The 17,758-nt window shown below is 47.3% G+C and overlaps 1 protein-coding gene across 1 annotated transcript in view; it reads left to right on the top strand.

Annotated features, from left to right (window-relative positions):
* PTGIS (prostaglandin I2 synthase) overlaps positions 1-17,758 on the top strand; it is a 74,519-nt gene that overhangs the window by 24,517 nt on the left and 32,244 nt on the right. Inside the window, exons 3-4 of the mRNA XM_058177408.1 lie at positions 4,614-4,792; positions 14,722-14,865. Coding sequence (XP_058033391.1) covers positions 4,614-4,792; positions 14,722-14,865 — 323 coding nt within the window. The remainder of the gene's footprint in view (positions 1-4,613; positions 4,793-14,721; positions 14,866-17,758) is intronic.

Raw genomic sequence — 17,758 nt, 5'->3', positions numbered from 1 at the left:
AGAAAATAGGCAGATAGCATTTATGGCAACAAGTCCATAATAAAGTCCTGGTCCAAAGATCTTAATAAGTCCAGGATATACTGCTAATCCGCCCATAGCTCAGTCCTAAAATCCTTAAAAATGAGGTAGGTGGCTCTTCTATCACCACCATTGGTGTCCACCGTTGTTTCCGGATAAGTGCCCCAGCAGATCGCAAACCGGTCTCCAGACATCTTCCACAGCAGTTCCAAGGGAACAATCATGGCCAAAGAGTCCCAAAAGGCCATGTAAAGTGCAGATGACATTGCACATCGTAATAATGGGAAGAAGCAGGCCAAAGTAGGCCAGGACTCCTCCGACGCCTACCACACCGCTGCCCTCCGCCAAGATGGTCCAAGGCTAAAACCTCTCCAAGGCAAGCCACTCGCTCCAAAAAATCCAGGTCCTGTCCAAAGTCCTGACCACTCCACAGGGCCAGGCCTTTTCCAAGAGCCAGGCCAGGCACCTCCAAGGAGGGCCGGCACGCTGTAAAATGCCGCAGATCCCAACACGGCAAGGAGCGGAGCATAACATCCTGGTAGAGAGTCTCAGGCAGGGAGGACGATAGGAGAACTGGCAACAACCCTTCACCCCCATTGCCACTCAAAATAAGGCCGGGGGGAAGGTCGGAACACCGCAGATGTTCCACTGCGGGAAGAAGAACAAGCCGCGGCCTCGTCTTTCATCAGCAAACGACGAGCTGCAGCCTCACCTCGCGCCCAGGAAAATGGCTGCCGTCCGCTGCTCGCCCTCGCCCTCCCGGCCTCGTTCTTGGCAGCTGTGAGTCCGAGAAGGTCCGCAGACCTCTCCCACGGCTGCCGAGGAGATGGTACAGCAGGCCGGGGGGCGCAAGCAGCTCGGCTTGCCACCAGGACGCCGCCATCCACCGCAGATCAACCCATCGTCGGCTCCGATCTTCTAGCAAGCCGCCATCTTGCGCATGCGCAGAGCCTAGCCTGTAAACTGCCTGGAGTCCTCAACTTACAAATAGTCCTCAACTTACAACCACAACTGAGCCCAAAATTTATGTTGCTAAGTGAGACATTTGTTAAGTGAGTTTTGCCTCATTTTACGACTTCTCTTGCCACATTTGTTAAGTGAATCACTGCCGTTGTTAAATTAATAACACGGTGGTTAAGTGAATCTGACTTCCCCATTGACTTTGCTTATCAGACGGTCGCAAAAGGGGACCACATGACCCCGGGACATTGCAACCGTCATAAATGTGAGTCAGTTGTCAGGCATCCGAATATAAATCACGTGACCACGGGGATGCTGCAAAGGTCATAAGTGTGAAATATGGTCATAAGTCATTATTTTTCAGTGCCATTGTAACTTTGAATGGTCACTAAGTGACCTGTTGTAAGTGGAGGACTATCTGTAAAAAAGTACGGTATAAACCTAGTAAATGATTTAAATAAATAAAGGTGCAATGCTTCACTAATGGAGTTTTACACGGCATCCGGATGACGTCACTTTTGAGTTGCAACCCGTAGGAGTTTTCCCACTGATGCTTTCATGTTCTTTCCCATTGAAAATCTGCAAGAAGGCGGCGGCTGCATAGTTGTGTCACTGCTAGTACTGCTCCCATCCATCTAAACGTGTTAAGGAGGTCAAGTGTCATTGGCCAGGGAAGGGAATTATTAGCAAATAGGGATGTGGTGGCTCAGTGGCTAAGACACTGAGCTTGTTGATCGAAAGTTCGGCAGTTCAGTAGTTCAAATCCCTAGTGCCGCGTAACGGGGTGAACTCCTGTTTCTGTCCCAGCTTCTGCCAACCTAGCAGTTTGAAAGCATGTAAAAAATGCAAGTAGAAAGATAGGGGCCACCTTTGGTGGGAAGGTAACTGTGTTCCGTGCACCATTGGCATTTATTCATGCCAGCCACATGACCGTGGATATGTCTTCGGACAGCGCTGGCTCCTCGGCTTTGAAACTGAGATGAGCACCGCCCCCTAGAGTCGGGAACGACTAGCACATATGTGCGAGGGGAACCTTTAGCTTGAGGGATACCTTTACCTTTAGCACTTGCTCACCCTTGTTACTTAGGGAACCAAATGAAGCTGATGCAATGCTGTAAAGTTCTCAGACTTGCTGTTCTCCCCCAATGGTTTGGTAATAGTCTAGCCCTTTGTGCTGCCATTTCGTGCCAAACGCTTAATAATATATCAGCCTTTGGACTGAAGCATCTGCTAGCATTTTATGGGAATCTAATGCTGCTCATTTTGCCACCAAATGGTGAAAAGGGAAGATAAATCAAAGGATTGACTAAAAGGAACAAGAAAAGAAAAGAAAAAAAAGGACCGCTGCATCCTGTCCTGTTACATTTTAAAAATCATCACCTCTAGAGGATGACCTGCTAATCTTAACTGAAAGGGGATGTCTATTACAGAAGGAAAGGTGCTTTGATTTTAGGTTGTCAAACACTCTTATTTGATGAAACCAGGAAAGGAAAGTTTTCAAAAAGAAGAGTTCCTTAAATGACCCATTAATTAATTAATTAATTAATTATAATTTTTAGACTTCCCCTGCAGGGGGAAAAGAAATTCCAGGGCAGTTTATCCAAAATTTAGAATACAATTCCAGTGGAAGAGAATACAGTTTTTCAATCATTTTCCAAAGCAAAAGCACAATATAGCCAGCCTATTCCCATATGCAGGTGCTTGCGATGATATCAGAATGATGAAGCATAAGACATAATGTACTGCAAGTCCCCCCCCCCCTTTTAGATCATGGTTAAAGAGCAGAATTTGGAGCAGGGGCCATGTTTGGTTGTTTGCCTTCCTTGCTCTCTTTCTATGGATGCCCATTAGCATTCTTGGGAAAAGAGATCAAAGAATCACACATGTGATTACCATGTAATCAAGGTAAGGCATACATACAATGATTACAACTAATAATAGAATGAAATGGAACACTTGAGACTTTTGTTGGGATTCTTTAGAATATTTAGTATTAGCTACCAGTGTTCCTCAAAATTTGTGAAAATTTTAAATAGATAAGGATTCAAATAAAATAGAAGAAAGGAGACCCGATGGAATGTAGCCAGTTGATTTTGAATAAATCTCCATCTTTAACTCTAAGATGTGAAACGTCTATTCATTCCTTAAAGCCAGAGCAAAATCAAAATCAATTAAACCTGAGGTGGGTGATACTTCATCCTGCATGTGTTCCTGAATAACAGCTCTCAGCATTCCTCAGCCGTGGCACAATTTCTAGGAATCAAAGTTAATCCTTGATTTAGATCAGGGGTCTCCAACCTTGGTCTCTTTACGACGTGTGGACTTCAACTCCCAGCTTTGCTCACTGAGAGACTCTGGGAGTTGAAGTCCACACGTCTTAAAGGGACCAAGGTTGGAGACCCCTGATTTAGTTCACTATACGGTGCCAAAAATGTTAGTCAAATGTTTTTAATAGGAACACAGAAATTGTGTAGTTAGACATATGCAAACATGTATATATGCTAAATCTGGAATATGAATTGAGTTTCAATTGAAGGAGTCTTTATGTCTCTTTCCCTCCTTCCCCCTCTCCCCCCCTTTCTTTTCTTGCTATAGTAATCCCTATTATCCATGTTTGGGGGAAGCATCCTTTATTATTTTTTTATAATTAACTCAAACTGGTGAACATATATAATGCTCTTCCCTTCTCCTATTTTATCCCCATCAACAACCCTATGAGTTGAGTTGAGCTGAGAGAGAATAACTGGCTCAGAGTCACCCAGCCAGCTTAATTGATACCATTAAGGGACATGACCTATTTCTCTTATTTCCAAAATTGAATGATGAATCAATCATTTGTTCTGATCATTGTTCATTCAGCAATTCTAAGGGCCTTCTTTATATGGGAATTTCATTACTGAGATTCAGGAATCATAATAAGAGCTGAGGTGGCGCAGTGATTAGAGTGCAGTACTGCAGGCTACTTCTGTTGACTGCCGGCTGCCTGTAATTTGGCAGTTCAAATCTCACCAGGCTCAAGGTTGACTCAGCCTTCCATCTTTCCAAGGTGGGTAAAATGAGGACCCAGATTGTTGGGGGCAATATGCTGACTCTGTAAACCACTTAGAGAGGGCTATAAAAGCACTATGAAGCAGTATATAAGTCTAAGTGCTATTGCTATTTAAAATGTATCCTAGTATAAACATATCCTCTAAAGTTGCCCTCCAGGTTCATCTTTTTAATATAATGCATTAGATGCTGTGATATGCAAACTCACAGGCACTACAAAGACCACTGCTTGATCCTCAGGACAGTCAAGGCAGTCTATTTAGCATACCCTCCAGATCTTGTTCACTCTTCAGTTCCAGTTCACAAGTTCTCCATCCTTGAAGCAGGGCCTGGTTTTTCATTGAGCAAAATGTTGGATTGGGAGTCTGTTAAAAAATTTCATGCAAGACTTTGGATAAACTATAAGATCTCAATTCAGTCTTCCGTTTAATAGGAATCATTAGATTTCTAGGGGTCAGGGTTGGAAGCAATATAGCAGTATAGAGAGATGAAATCTCTCTCCATATATTTTCAAAATTCATTGCTTTCTTTACATTAATGTACTAGATTAATTTTTCTACATGACTAAATGTAATTGTTTGTTTAAGGTTCAAGTTGCAGGAAAATTCGTAACCGTCTTATTGGATCCGCTTTCCTATGAAGTGGTGCTTTGGGAATCATGTGCCAAGCTGGACTTTGGCCAATATGCACGTATTTTAATGAAACGGATGTTTGATGTGACGCTCCCGAATTATGATTCTAATGAGGAAAAGGCCATGCTAAGACCGTAAGTGTAAATTTTATAGGGGAAATGCATGTATCCAAGAAAGCCATGATATGTTCTATGGACTAAGTATTCTGAACACACATTTCAGGGAATTCAGCATATGAGGTAGCATCTTCTTTTAAATATTGAAAAATTGAAAGTCAAGTGTTCATCTATAATGTGTGTTGGAATGCATAAATCAGCTTTGTCCAGTTTTGTTAAGAAAACCTTGATCAGGAATTATACATAGTAAATGTTTCTTCAGTTACATTACATTCTTCCTTCCAGTCAAAGGCGTTATAAATCTTGAGATAGTAAACGTATTATCACCTTTACATTCTGATAATAGGTCTGGGCTCTGCTTCAGATTTTCTTCAGATTAGGTGTTTCAAAACATGCAGGAGCATGAAGACAGCACTTATTTTGGTAGAGCCCCTTGTGGTGAGTGGGGCACCAACTTGTGATTTTATCGTTATCTCACGTTGATTTGTGACCTCCAAGGAAGTGGATAAACGCTGACTAGGTTCTCATTTACCACTTACCTTTTGTACCCCTGCCCATTTTCACTGTTGTGAAGAATGGGTGTAGAGGTAACTACCGGGTCTGACAGATTTATTTTTATTTTATTTATTTATTAAATTTTTATACCGCCCTTCTCCCGAAGGACTCAGGGCGGTGTACAGCCAAAGATAAAAAGTTGATATACATACAATTTAAAACCAAAATTTAAAACTAAGCAAATTACAAAAGGCCAATATTAAAATTTAAAAATTTAAAAGACCCTAAGACAATAAAAACCCAATTTAAAATTAATAACACTATTATGCCAGTCCCGCTTGAATAAATAGATGTGTTTTCAGCTCACGGCGAAAGGTCCGAAGATCAGGTACTTGGCGTAAGCCAGGGGGAAGTTCATTCCAGAGCGTCGGGGCTCCGACAGAGAAGGCCCTGCTCCTGGGGGCCGCCAGCCGACATTGTTTGGCGGACGGCACCCTGAGAAGACCCTCTCTGTGGGAGCGTACGGGTCGGTGGGAGGCATAAGGTAACAGCAGGCGGTCTCGTAAGTACCTGGGTCCCAAGCCCGTCAATGCCTCTTCATGATTGTCAATGCCTCTTCATGAAAGGATTCCCCAGCAGTCTTGAAGAAGCTTTGATGCACCCCCATGCTCACTCCTCCTTCCAGGAACCCTGACACCCATCTGAATTGAGAACAACCCTGGATCCAGGATTGTAGATGAAATGAATCATTTGGACCCTTTTCACTCTATATTGTATGGTGGCTGGTCCTAATTCCCTGACTCTTTAACTTCTAAATCACAGGTGTCAAACTCCATCACATCACATGATGTATCATGATGGTTTTTTGCCTTTGCGGAGCTGGGGTGGGCATCAGGGGTGGGTTCTACTTACCTTTACTACCGGTTTGTATCATCCCCGCGGACATGCACGCGCCACTTGCGCAGGTGCTCTTCTGTGCATGTGCAGAAGCTTCTGCGCATCGCAGATCGCTTTTGATGATGTTCGGGCCAGTGGGCTGAGCCTCCCGCTGGTTTTACTACTGGTTCTATAGAACTGGTCCGAACCGGGGGCAACCCACCACTGGTGGGCATACCCTGCGCGTGAAGCATCCGGCTTGTGGGGCCCCCAGTTTGACACCCCTGATTTAAATGAACCTCTTGGTGAGTCCATTCAATAGCTCACAGTGAGATAACATCAGGAGTTGTTTAATTGTGGCAGGATAATAGTAATAATAATAAAGAAACTAATAAATCAGATCCAGGGAGAACAAGCCTGTTTCAAAAGCTCTTTTATAAGTAATCTTAAACGAAGCTAACAGCCTATCTTTCAGTAAGGAATTCCGTTAGGTAGGGGCCTGCTGCCTTTGAACTGCCAATAGAAAGGAGAGGGCTTGAACTGGGAAAGAGTGCTGGGCTAAGGTTACTCTGTGACTGCATGGCACAGCTGAAATATGAACCTGGGATTTCCTGATGAGAAAAGCACTTACTACTATAGTTTGTTTATATGGGTGAAAAAGACTGATGACATCGGGCATCTTCTGATAATAGTTTGTAAGAGTTTTCTTAATGTGGGGTCCTTGGTGTTCTCTGAGCTTGCTTGTTTTCTTGCACACGTTTCACTACCAAACTAGGTAACATCATCAGTGCTAGTAAGGTGGGGGTTTGCTTAACTCCCCACCCCCCACTAACAAACCCCTGATGATAGCCTGATGATGTCACCTAGTTTGCTAACGAAATATTTGCAAACAAAAAAAAAAAGCAACCAAGCTCAGAGACCACCATTTAATCCTGAGCTACAAATATTATTTTCTATTTGTTTTCTTATTGGAAGGATTTCGGCATTGTGGGTCACTAAGGATGTTAGATGATAGATCTTCTGCCAACCTAGCAATTCGAAAGCACATAAAAAATGCAAGTAGAAAAATAGGGACCACCTTTGGTGGGAAGGTAACAGCGTCCCATGCGCCTTTGGCATTTAGTCATGCCAGCCACATGGCCATGGAGATGTCTTCGGACAGCGCTGGCTCTTCAGCTTTGAAACAGAGATGAGCACCGCCCCCTAGAGTCGGGAATGACTAGCACTTATGTGCGAGGGGAGCGTTTACCTTTATCTTAAGGATGTTAGATGAAGTCCAGATGAATTAATGTCAGGGAGCATGACTTTCCCATGCATGTTCCTTATGAAAGCTTGAGGAAGTTTCCTGCTGCCTGGATAATCCAAAATAACCACGGTAACTGGTCCCTTGGAATATTACTGGAGCAACATAGGGAACAGCTGGTGCATCTTTGATTCATTAAGCCAACATAGAATCAGTGGTGGGTTTCAATTTTTTTTACTACCGGTTCTGTGGGTGTGGCTTGGTGGGTGTGGCCTGGTGGGCATGGCAGAGAAAGGATACTGTAAAATCTCCATTCCCACCCCACTCCCACCCCACTCCAGGGGAAGGTTATTGCAAAATCTCTATTTCCTCCCAATCAGCTGGAACACTCTGCGCATGCGTGGGGAATGGAGGCTCGCGGCTGAGTCGGGAGACAGCGAGGGACATTTTACCTTGAGAATGGAGGCTTCCTGAGACTCGCCGAGCCGCCTATACCCCCTGACCCGCTGGATTGTCACCCCAGCAGCCGTGGGAGGGTTTCTGGACCTCTCGGGTTAGCGGCTGCTGAGAACGGGCAGGGGGCGATGCGGCGGCGGCGGCCCTTCCGTTTGGCGCGGCCTGCTGCGACCGGCCTGCTGCAGGCGGTCTGTGGTCGGACGGCTGTTTTTCGGCCTGTTTTTCGGCCCGGGAAAACAGCGGCCCGTGAAAATAGCGGGCGGCTGTCTTCCGGCCTGTGGCCTGCTGGCGACCTGCTGCTTCCTGATTCGGACGTCTTGGACTGGCGTCCTTGGCACCGGACGGTTCCATCTTCCCAGCAGCCCGGATGTTTGGGCTGCTGGGGGTTGTGTCCGCGGAGGTGGTGGACACGAAGACCGGGCCTGTTGGGAGTCTGCAGATGGTGGCGGCCATGGCGCGGGCGGTTGAGGGCGACGGGTGGAAGGACACGGCCCCCGCCCGCGTTTGTCTATCGGCGCCTGGTCTGCTGAGTTTACATCTACGCCCACCCTCATCATCGGTGTCGGAAGTTTGGACGAGACCGCGGCATGGACATAAGGCCGCGGGGGGGGGTGAGCTTTGAGAACGCGCCTCTCGATCCCATATACTATGCTCCTTGCTGGGTCATTGTTGCTTGACGGGTTTTGAACTCCCCGCCTTGTTTGAAGAGGTGGGGAGGATTCCACCGGTCTTGTAAGAGCTGTCGGGGTTTCCTTTCCGGGAATTGACAGTGCCAGCGATGGTTGGGGACGATGGCGCTCTCACCTTCTTGCCATATGGGTGTTGGCCTATTTTGACTTTGACTTTCCATCGGACAAAGGGCCTCCCATTGGTTGGACCAGCTATTCTTGCCTTGTCCATTCTGAGGAAATGTCTTTCTCGCTGTCTCTACTTTTCAACATGCGATACTCCGCACATGAACTCCTCTGCCTGCGAGGTGCCCCGCCTCGCAGGAATGGCCTCTGCACTACCAAGGGCCGGCCTCAATGACGGGTTTTGGGACCCACAGAGGTGGCATGCGTCGAGGAAGAGCCTTTGGGGATTTTAAATAGGGAATTTTAAAGGGGAGGCAAGGCGGGTGATGGGGAAACCCGTCGGGGAGGGTATGTCCAGTCCTAGCGCGCGCTCACGACACTATTCTAGCTGGTCCGAAGACAGGGGGGAGGGGCTTGAACAGAGCAGAGAGTATCATTCCATCTGTACGGTAAGTGGGAGGGGCAGATATGGCCGAGGCAGGGGGCGATGCGGCGGCGGCGGCCCTTCCGTTTGGCGCGGCCTGCTGCGAACGGCCTGCTGCAGGCGGTCTGTGGTCGGACGGCTGTTTTCGGCCTGTTTTCGGCCGGAAAACAGCGGCCCGTGAAAATAGCGGGCGGCTGTCTTCCGGCCTGTGGCCTGCTGGCGACCTGCTGCTTCCTGATTCGGACGTCTTGGACTGGCGTCCTTGGCACCGACGGTTCCATCTTCCCAGCAGCCGGATGTTTGGGCTGCTGAGGTTTGTGTCCGCGGAGGTGGTGGACACGAAGACCGGGCCTGTTGGGAGTCTGCAGATGGTGGCGGCCATGGCGCGGCGGTTGAGGGCGACGGGTGGAAGGACACGGCCCCGCCCGCGTTTGTCTATCGGCGCCTGGTCTGCTGAGTTTACATCTCGCCCACCCTCATCGCCGGTGTCGGAAGTTTGGGCGAGACCGCGGCATGGACATAAGGCGCGGGGGTGAGCTTTGAGAACGCGCCTCTCGATCCCATATACTATGCTCCTTGCTGGGTCATTGTTGCTTGACGGGTTTTGAACTCCCCGCCTTGTCTGAAGAGGTGGGGAGGATTCCACCGGTCTTGTAAGAGCTGTCGGGGTTTCCCTTTCCGGGAATTGACAGTGCCAGCGATGGTTGGGGACGATGGCGCCTCTCACCTTCTTGCCATATGGGTGTTGGCCTATTTTGACTTTGACTTTCCATCGGACAAAGGGCCTCCCATTGGTTGGACCAGCTATTCTTGCCTTGTCCATTCTGAGGAAATGTCTTTCTCTCGCTGTCTCTACTTTTCAACATGCGATACTCCGCATGAACTCCTCTGCCTGCGAGGTGCCCCGCCTCGCAGGAATGGCCTCTGCACTACCAAGGGCCGGCCTCAATGACGGGTTTTGGGACCCACAGAGGTGGCATGCGTCGAGGAAGAGCCTTTGGGGATTTTAAATAGGGAATTTTAAAGGGGAGGGCAAGGCGGGTGATGGGGAAACCCGTCGGGAGGTATGTCCAGTCCTAGCGCTCACGACATTATTTTAGCTGGTCCGAAGACAGGAGGGAGGGTTTGAACAGAGCAGAGAATATCATTCCATCTGTACGGTAAGTGGGAGGGGCAGATATGGCGGAGGCAGGGGCGTGTCGTTCTTTGGGAGCACGTGGTCGATGTTTAAAGGCGATCACGTGCTCCGCCCCCAGTCCTACTCGTTCCCGGATGGTCAAGATCCTCAGAGCTCGGGCCTCGGCTGATGCTCTGCAATGCCCGGTCCGTGGTTAATAAGGCTCCCCTGATTTGCGATCTGATTCAGGGGGAGTCCGCGGACCTTATGGGCATTACAGAGACCTGGTTGGGCACAGAAGGGGGTGTACCCCTGGTAGAACTGTGCCCGCCGGGTTTCTGTGCATTCCATCAGCCGAGGGCCCAGGGTAGGGGTGGCGGGGTGGCGGTTGTGATTAGAGAGAGTCTGGAGCCAAGGGAGTCCACTGTTCCTCAGATAGCTGGCTGTGAATCCCTCCTTGTGAAGTGGGGCCATCGTAATCAGATGGGGTTGTTGATCACGTACCTGGCTCCTTGCTGCGTGACTACAGCCCTACCTGAGCTACTGGAGGTGCTTGCTGGCGTGGCGGTTGAGATCCCCAGACTTTTGGTCTTGGGAGATTTCAACTTGCCATCGGCCGGCTTGTCATCAACAGTGGTTCAGGAGTTCCAGGCCTCCATGACGGCCTTGGACCTGATTCAAGTAACTGATGGCCCTACACACATCGGGGGAGGCACGCTAGACTTGATTTTTATCTCTGGTCAGTGGGTTAATGATCTGGAATTAGGAGATATAGTGAAAGAACCATTGTCATGGTCGGATCATTTCTCCTTCGCCTAGACTTTCGAACCGCTGCTCACCACCGCAGGGAGACGGAGCCGATGCGTTGGTTCCGTCCCAGGCGCCTGATGGACCCGGAGAGGTTTCTGGCGGAGCTTGGGCGTTTCCTGAGGATCTTACCCACGGCACGACTGAAGAACTAGTTGCGGCTTGGGATCGGGCGCGGCTGGGGCTTTGGACCGTGTCGTGCCTTTGCGGCCTCTGACCCGGCGCAGATCTCAATTGGCTCCCTGGTTCTCCGGGGAGCTGAGAGAGATGAAACGCCGGAGAAGACGCCTAGAGAGTGTTTGGAGGTCCAGCAGGTCCGAGGCTGATCGGACACTAGTGAGGTCCTTTACCAGGACTTACCTAGTGGCAATGAGGGAGGCGAAACGCTCCTACGTTTCCACCCTCATTGCGTCGGCAGATAACCGCCCGGCCGCCCTGTTTGGGTGACCCGTTCCTCCTTCAACAAGAGGCGGGATGACCCCTGCAGGGTCGAGCCGAGGAGTTTAACGGTTATCTATCGATAAAATCGTTCAGCTTCGTGATGGTTTGGACCATGATTGCGATGACTCAGCTGAGGTGACAGAGACTCGTCTTGTTGAGGTTATTTGGGATGAGTTTGATTCTGTGGCTCCGAGGGCGTGGACAGGTTGCTGGGGAGGTTGCATGCGACCACGTGTTTACTGGACCCGTGTCCTTCCTGGTTAGTACTGGCTGCTCAGGAAGTGACACGAGGCTGGTTCAGGGATTATAAATGCTTCTTTAGTTGAAGGGTTTTCCCGCCGCCTTGAAAGAGGCGGTGGTGAGACCTCTCCTGAAGAAGCCTTCCTGGACCCAGCTATTTTGGGAAATTATCGTCAGTCTCCAACCTTCGCTTTTAGCGAAGGTTGTAGAGAGTGTGGTTGCATGGCAGCTTCCCGGCACCTGGAGGAAGCTGTCTATCTAGACCCGTTCCAGTCCGGCTTCCGGCCGGTTATAGCACGGAGACGGCTTTGGTCGCGTTGGTGGATGACCTCTGGAGGGCCAGGGACAGGGGCTGTTCCTCTGCCTTGGTCCTATTAGATCTTTCAGCGGCTTTTGATACCATCGACCATGGTATCCTGCTGCGCCGGTTGGAGGGATTGGGAGTGGGAGGCACCGTTTATCGGTGGTTCTCCTCCTATCTCTCTGACCGGTCGCAGTCGGTGTTGACAGGGGGGCAGAGGTCGTCCTCGAGGGGCCTCACTTGTGGGGTACCCCAGGGGTCGATTCTCTCGCCTACCCTGTTCAACATCTACATGAAGCCGCTGGGCGAGGTCATCAGTGGGTTCGGGGTGAGTTATCATCTGTACGCTGATGACACTCAGCTGTACTTTTCCACCCCGGACCACCCCAACGAAGCGGTCGAAGTGCTGTCCCGGTGCCTGGAAGCCGTACGGGTCTGGATGGGGAGAAACAGACTCAAGCTCAATCCCTCCAAGACGGAGTGGCTGTGGATTCCGGCACCCCGGTACAGTCAGCTGCATCCGCAGCTGACTGTTGGGGGCGAGTTAGTGGCCCCAAAGGAGGTGGTTCGCAACTTGGGCGTCCTCCTGGATGGCCGGCTGTCCTTTGAGGAACATCTGGCAGCCGTCACCAGGAGGGCTTTTTACCAAGTTCGCTTGGTTCGCCAGTTGCGTCCCTTCCTTGACCGGGATGCCTTATGCACGGTCACTCACGCTCTGGTTACGTCTCGGCTGGATTATTGCAATGCTCTCTACATGGGGCTGCCCTTGAGGTGCACCCGGAGGCTGCAGTTAGTCCAGAATGCAGCTGCGAGTGGTAATGGGAGCCGCTCGAGGCTCCCACGTAACACCTCTGCTCCGTGGTTGCACTGGCTTCCTGTGGTCCTTCGCGCGAACTTCAAGATCCTGGTTACCACCTTTAAAGCGCTCCATGGCTTAGGACCCGGGTACTTACGAGACCGCCTGCTGTTACCGTATGCCTCCCATCGACCCGTACGCTCTCACAGAGAGGGCCTTCTCAGGGTGCCGTCCGCCAAACAATGTCGGCTGGCGGCTCCCAGGGGTAGGGCCTTCTCTGTGGGAGCACCGACGCTCTGGAACGAACTCCCCCCTGGCTTACGTCAAGTTCCTGATCTTCGGACCTTCCGTCGTGAGCTAAAAACATACTTATTTATTCAAGCAGGACTGGCATAAATAGTGATTTTAAATTGGGGTTTTAGAGATTTTAAACATTTGTAAATTTTTTAATTTTTAAATTATCGGCCATTTATTAATAGTTTCTTTTAATTTCTTTTAATTGTATATACTCTGTATTTTATTTCGGCTGTACACCGCCCTGAGTCCTTCGGGAGAAGGGCGGTATAAAAATCTAATAAAACTAAAACTAAACTAACTTGGGAGGCAGGTAATAGATGGGGGCGGGGCCAGTCAGAATTTTTACTACCGGCTCTCCGAACTACACAAAATTTCCGCTACCGGTTCTCCAGAACTGGTCAGAACCTGCTGAAACCGACCTCTGCATAGAATCACCAAAATGTGATGAAGACCCATTTTAGCAATGAACTCTCAGTGGCCCTGCCACTCCTCATTTCACAATCTGACCTCCTCAATAGAGCAGCTGTGAGGATGAAATGAAATTCAATCCAAGGATTCCTCTAGAACTGTTATCTTAAGAATGGCACTGAGAGCATCGTATGTCAAAGTTTTCCCATGATTTTCTTCCCATTCATGACATGCTCCTGTAGAAGCAACACAGAATGTCATGCAGTTATTTTTGCCGTCTCTGCAGTTCATCCAGAATTAGTATTAGCACCTGGCAATTGGGCCTCCAGCACTTGGGAAAAGCCTACAAATAACACCTGCAGATTGGTATAAATGTAACCATGTTGTGCCATTGTGTTCAACAGTTATTCTTTTTTTGTTGTTTTTGTAGTGAATCCATTTTTTAAAAAAAGTTCTACAAAATTGCCTTTCCTCAGTATATCCATTCTTGTACTTTTATGAATACAAGATTATCTGTAATTCATGTTTAGGATATTTATCAATCCACATGTACCAGCTCTATGCTATTCTGGAGTTATGCTGATTTTATACACAACTTTCCCAAACATACACTTTTCATTTGCAAATTTCTGAATATTCCACATTCTATATGGAACTGTCCCAAAGACTTACTTTTGTTAATTAACTTTTCCAGGAAAGGATGGATTTTCCAGCTAACTCCATTTGCTTCTATACTGAAATTTGCATATGTGAATCAGACTCTTTTTAGGTTTCTTTTACCACTATATCTAGCATTCCTAAGTTCCTCTTCCTGTGCATTTCCCATGGCCCTGCTTGCATGGATTTTTAACACTGCTGTCTTTGCTAGGCACTGTCACTGCTTACAAAGTATTGTGGATTGCAGAAACTTACTCAGAGGCTGAATTCAGGCAATGGACCACTGGCTTAGGACCCCCAATAAATCCTCATTGGAGAAATTATTTTAAACTGCAATCCTAAACATACCTGGGACTAAGTCCCATTGAGTTACAGTGCAATCTCTGCGCTGCACCAAAATCTTTAATCATTTCTGCATAAGGCATGAATGTTCTCTTTTTCCACTGTAGCAAGGTTTTTGTTGAGTCAGACTCACAGTGGCTTCTAGCTAAGTTGCTAAGTTTGTAAGTTTTATTTAAGAGACCTCCGTGTGGGGAATCCAAGCGGGAAGCAGAAAGGAGTTTCACAAAGTTTTCTTGTGTGTTTCCTTCTACAGCACTCTGAAGGACAAGAATCTTCAGAGCCTGACTAAGGCCATGTGCCTTAACTTACAAACCATTCTGCTTCCTGGACCTGATGGAGCCAGTGGGCAGTGGAAAGAGGAAGGCCTGTTTCACCTCTCCTATAGCACCATGTTCAGGTGGGTGTAACGTTTCTAAGTCCTTTAAAAGAATTTTTTTAAAAAAAAATATTGGGGTTCTTGGTACTCTGAACTTGGTTGTTTTCTTGCAGACGTAGCTGTTCTGACCTGGGCTTCTCCAAACCACAAAGCAGACTCCTTGTCCCAACAAAAACAAACAAACACCGTTTTATTAAGTTACTGTGAATTCCTCTCATTCACATCCAGCAAAGTCTTTCAAGGGTAAATTTACAATCACAGACCTTATCTGGCTTGGAGAGCTGCCAGGCTGATATCTTCAAAACAGAACATTGTACTCGGCAAGGAGTCTTTGAGAGTCACGAACCAATTAAGTGAACTAATTGACTCCTGCAAACTCCACTCCTCTTTATTCCTTATGGGAGGGGCCATTCACCGTTTACCTATGCCTTTACTCCCGAGTCGGCCCTTGTTCCTTAGCTGTTCCCTTCTCCTGGCAGTTCTGCATATGTGCACATCAGGAACAGGCTCCAGCTGTTCTTCTGCCCCACTGATATCCAACTTCGAAGGCAGCTGATACCTGTCATACAGCCCTGGCCCCATCTTTGCCTCTGACACAGAGCACTCATCAGAGCCCTCCCCAGACTCCAGGACTGGCCCATTTTTCCTCCCCAACCTCCTCACTGTCTGAGTCTGCCACCAGCTCTGCTGGCAGGCCACAATAGCAACTAGATAACGTCATCAGTGCTCTAATGCAGCAGTGATGCTGTTTCCTAGTGCAGCACTGATGAAGTGTTTAGTTTAGGTAATGAAATGTCTGCAAATAAAACAGCCAAGCTTCAAAAGCATCAAGGACCCCTCATTTCAACCCTGAGCTACAAACATTCTTCTTTATAATATTTTTTAATTAAGTTTCATTGTAAGATAAAAGTGCATAGGAACAAAAGTTTAAAAAGTAGAAAAAAGAAAGAAAAGTGCAAAGAGAAAAAAGATAATGATTTCTGACTTTCTTCAGTGCAGCAGATTACAAAAATAATACAATCTGTTACTTTACGTTTGACAAGATTTCAAGCCATTTCTATAATCACAAAATCATTCCAATCATCAAAGCTAAAACCAAAGTTTCAATTTTATTTTCCAGATTTGAGTAAAAAGTCCAAAAATGATAATAGAAACAAAGCCAGATAAATACTGTTTTTAAAATTAAAACAATGAATGTTGCTGTTTCTGCTAACTCCATCACCTTTACCATCCATTCTTCCATTGTGGGAATTAGTGTGTTTTTCCATCCTTGGGTATATTAAATTCTTGCTGCTGTCAACACATACAGTAACAAAGTTTTGAATTTTCATTCAAATTCCTTCTCCATCAGACCTAAAAGGAAAAATTCTGGTTTCATTATTTATATTTATTTTAAGAAACTTCTGAATTGAAGCAGACACTTGGTGCCAATATGCTTTATCATACATTCACCAGAGATAATAAAAAAATACCCTCTTTGCAGTCGCATTTCCAACATACATTTGAAACTCTCTTACACATTTTTTTGACAACTTCTCAAGTGTTAAAAACTAGCAAGACACATCTGTACGTCCTGAGCAAGTTTCCAAGGAGGTCTGCTTGGGTTCAACATGAAGAGTTGACAGGGCCTCCAACAGGACCTCGAGTGAGGGATCCAAGGCCAATGTCTCAGCCTTCTTGCTCTTGTTTCCTTTTCCTGCTTCTCCGTTTTCAACAGCTTATTTAATGACTGTTCAAAGTTACAAGGATGCTGAAAAAAGTGACTTAAGACTGTCACTTTAAGACTACAACCATTGCAGCATCCCCAAGATCAGGGGTCTCCAACCTTGGCAACTTTAAGACTTGTGGACCTCAACTCCCAGAATTCCTCAGCCAGCTTTGCTGGCTGAGGGATTCTGGGAGTTGAAGTCCACAAGTCTTAAAGTTGCCAAGGTTGGAGACCCCTGCCCAAGATCATGTGATTAAAAATTCGGACACTTGGCAACTGTCATATTTATGACAGTTGCAGTGTCCCAGGATCATGTGATTCCCTTTTGTGACCTTCTGACAAGCAAAGTCAATGGCGGAGCCAAATCCACTTAGCAACTGTGTTACTCACTTAACAACTGCAGCGATTCACTTAACCATGGTGGTGGTGGTTCGAAGACAGTAGTGCAGGCTACTTCTGCTGCCTGCCGGCTGCCTGCAATTTAGCAGTTCAAATCTCACCAGGTTCAATGTTGACTCAGCCTTCCATCCTTCCGAGGTGGGTAAAATGAGGACCCAGATTGTTGGGGGAAATATGCTGATTCTGTAAACCGCTTAGAGCAGCAGTCACCAACCGGTGGTCCGTGGAGAAATCTTCATATTTTTGCTGAGAAAGAGAGAATGAGAGTGAAAGAGTGGGAGAGGGGGAGGGGGGAGAGAGAGAGACGAGACAATGAGAGACAATGAGTGGGAGACCGCCTGCTGTTACCCTATGCCTCCCACCGACCCGTACGCTCTCACAGAGAGGGTCTTCTCAGGGTGCCGTCCGCCAAACAATGTCGGCTGGCGGCCCCCAGGAGTAGGGCCTTCTCTGTGGGAGCATCGACGCTCTGGAATGAACTCCCCCCGGCATACGTCAAGTGCCTGATCTTCGGATCTTCCGTCATGAGCTAAAAACATATTTATTTATTCAAGCGGGACTGGCATAAATAGTTTGATTTTAAATTGGGGTTTTATTAATATTTTAAATTTTAAATTCATTTTAATTATCAGCCGTTTAGTAATTGTTATATTTTAATTTCGTTTTAATTGTATATATCCTGTATTTTATTCTGGCTGAGTCCTTCGGGAGAAGGGCGGTATAAAAATTTAATAAAATAAAATAAATAAATAAAATAAATAAAAGAGAGAGAAAGAGAGAGGGGGAAGAGAGAAAGAGAGAATGAGA

This window comes from Ahaetulla prasina, chromosome 3, assembly GCF_028640845.1.
Source record: "Ahaetulla prasina isolate Xishuangbanna chromosome 3, ASM2864084v1, whole genome shotgun sequence".
NCBI classification, from domain to species: domain Eukaryota; kingdom Metazoa; phylum Chordata; class Lepidosauria; order Squamata; family Colubridae; genus Ahaetulla; species Ahaetulla prasina.
This window is presented reverse-complemented; position numbering and strand designations above follow the sequence as displayed.